This window comes from Xyrauchen texanus, chromosome 35 (assembly GCF_025860055.1).
Source record: "Xyrauchen texanus isolate HMW12.3.18 chromosome 35, RBS_HiC_50CHRs, whole genome shotgun sequence".
Classification (NCBI taxonomy): domain Eukaryota; kingdom Metazoa; phylum Chordata; class Actinopteri; order Cypriniformes; family Catostomidae; genus Xyrauchen; species Xyrauchen texanus.
In genome coordinates, this window is record NC_068310.1 from 14457409 (window position 1) to 14459959 (window position 2551).

Genomic DNA, 2551 nt, shown 5'->3' on the forward strand with positions numbered 1-2551 from the left:
AACAGGTGAACATCTCCTCCACCATGCCAGAGGGTCTGATGTACGGGGTAAGAGTGGTTCACAAGGTAGGCCCGCATCTCAACCATAGCATCTGATGTAGTTGAAGAGGTAGCAGAAGGCCTCAAGCTTGCTACCCTCTCATCAAAGTCTTCCCAAAACATGGCCCCTGCACTGGAAGTCACACCAGAATCTGGAGGATTCTCCTCTTCACTCTGAGTTGGGTTAATAGCTGCTGCAGCTGTTGTAACCCTCTTCACAGTCTCTTCTGCTGCCTGGTGGTTGACAAAGGCTTGCTTTTTGAACCTTGGATCCAAGCAAGTTGCATCAGCAAGCTTCTCAATGAGCTCCACTCTGCCAAACCTTTTAGTCATTTCTGACATTAGGGTGTCCACTAGTTTTTTAACAGCTTCAAATCTGGATGGATTCCTTTGATTCCGGGCAACAATCCTCCGAAGACCTCTGGTCAGTGGTCATCAAAATTATTTTGGAGGCAGTCACAAACCTACAAAAAAATTTACAATTGTTTACATACTGTACATATAACAAAGCCAAAATCAATATTACACATAGAAATACATGCATGATTAAGAAATATAGAGTTTAAAATGTGTTTTTTTTATATGAATGATAATCAAAAAATTAAAATTTAAAAAATACTTACTTTTCTGCACTCACTTCTGTAGTGACCTCCTCAAATGGATGAATAATATCCACGATTTCTCTGCAGATTTCCCATTCATCAGGCGACAAGGTTGGCAGAGATGCATTAGTGAGAGCCAGGGTGGAGATGATTGGCTCTTTGATTTCAATAAATCTTTTTAACATATAAAATGTTGAATTCCACCTTGTGGCCACATCCTGTTTTAAGCGCAGCTGCTCTTGACCCATCTGTTTTTGCGTGGCCTTCAGCTTATCTGAAGCAACTGTGCTTCTATGGAAGAACTCAACAGTTGTCTTGACCTTTTGCAATATTGCTTGGACCTCTTTCAGTGCAGCTCTCACAATGAGGTTCAATAAATGTGCAAAACAAGGTACGTGATCCCAGTGGAGGTGGTCTTTCAGGGCTGAAACAATGTTGCTGGCATTGTCTGTGACACAGGCTACAATTTTGTCAACCACACCCCATTCATTTGTAACCCTGGTCAACTCACTTGCCAGGTGAGCAGCAGTGTGTCTGTCTGTCAAGACAAAGCAGTCCAGGAGAAAAGAGGTCATCTGAAAGTCCTCTATGAAATGGCAAGTCACAGCCATGTAACTTGTGGTGGTCACAGAGGTCCAGCAGTCTGTTGTAAGACATACAGCAGATGCTCTCTTGATTGTGTCCATGATGTCAGCTCTTAACTTCTCAAACAGCCTAGGCATTACAGTTTTTGTTAGAGTTTTTCTGCTAGGTAGGCTGTATGATGGGTCCAGAAGATGTGAGTATTCCTTAAAGCCCTTATCCTCCACTATAGAAAAGGGCTGAAAGTCACAAGCAATCATTTTGACCAGAGCCTCATCTAGTTTGCTCTGTTTTAACGGATCCATTGGACGCATTATGAAACTACTCATAGATGTTTGCTGCTGTGGCCTCCTTGACCTAACTGCTCCTTGGATGGTGGTAGGTGCTGCTGGTATACTGGATTCTGCAGATGAGGTGCCAGCCAAAGAAGTTGAATATCCAGCAGAAGAGGTGCTGGTGGTGGACACAGCTCCAGCTGCTGCAGGGCCACTATCTTCAATCTCTGTTCTAACTTGTGCTAACAGCACAGTTGGATGTGAGCTTTTCAAGTGTCTTCTCAAATTTGAAGTGCTTCCTCCTTTAGTAGAAAATTTTTTCTTGCAGATGTTGCATTTTGCCTCAGTGGCCGAAGTTGCAACAAAATGAGTCCAAACATCACTCCTTTTTCTAGAGCTCAACATTGTCCTGATCTGTCTCTTCTCTGCTCCTCACCTTGCGCAAAACAATGGGGGATGGGTGTGAAAGGGTCACTATCCCCTTGGTGACAGCCTTGAGTGACAGTTGCAATTCATCTCAACCATTGGCTAAACTCTTGTTTGAACCAAACACACATTGTGTATGTGTGTGTGTGTGTGTGTGTGTGTGTGTGTGTGTGTGTATGTATGTGTATATATATATATATATATATATATATCACGTTTTATATATATATATATATATATATATATATATATATATATATATATATATATATATATATATATATATGTATATATATATATGTATGTGTGTGTATGTATATATATATATATATATATATATATCCTAATAACAATAATAATAATAAAAACTAAAAACATATTAACAATAAAAAAGAGATGGACAGGGACAATAATAAGATGGACCTTTTTTATTTTTCAGATGATGTTTATTGTACATATATTTTGATAATTGTATGTTAATTCCCAACATATAAAACAATGTACATTCAGACGCAGTCAATAATACGAATCTAATGTTTTATTTGATGCGAGATACCAGCTGTCACGTGACAAAAGAACGAATGACTCAGACTCGAAAGATGAACTAATCATTTCTGTCTCTGCATAG

The 2551-nt window shown here is 39.5% G+C and overlaps 1 protein-coding gene across 1 annotated transcript; it reads right to left on the reverse strand.

Annotated features, from left to right (window-relative positions):
- Positions 1-382: 382 nt before the first annotated feature.
- Positions 383-1556, reverse strand: LOC127628380 (zinc finger BED domain-containing protein 4-like). Its single transcript, XM_052105093.1, has 2 exons — positions 662-1556; positions 383-502 (listed from the first exon to the last, which is right to left on the reverse strand). The coding sequence occupies exons 1-2, from the start codon at positions 1549-1551 to the stop codon at positions 409-411; spliced, it is 984 nt and encodes a 327-aa protein (XP_051961053.1). The 5' UTR covers positions 1552-1556; the 3' UTR covers positions 383-408.
- Positions 1557-2551: the final 995 nt, after the last annotated feature.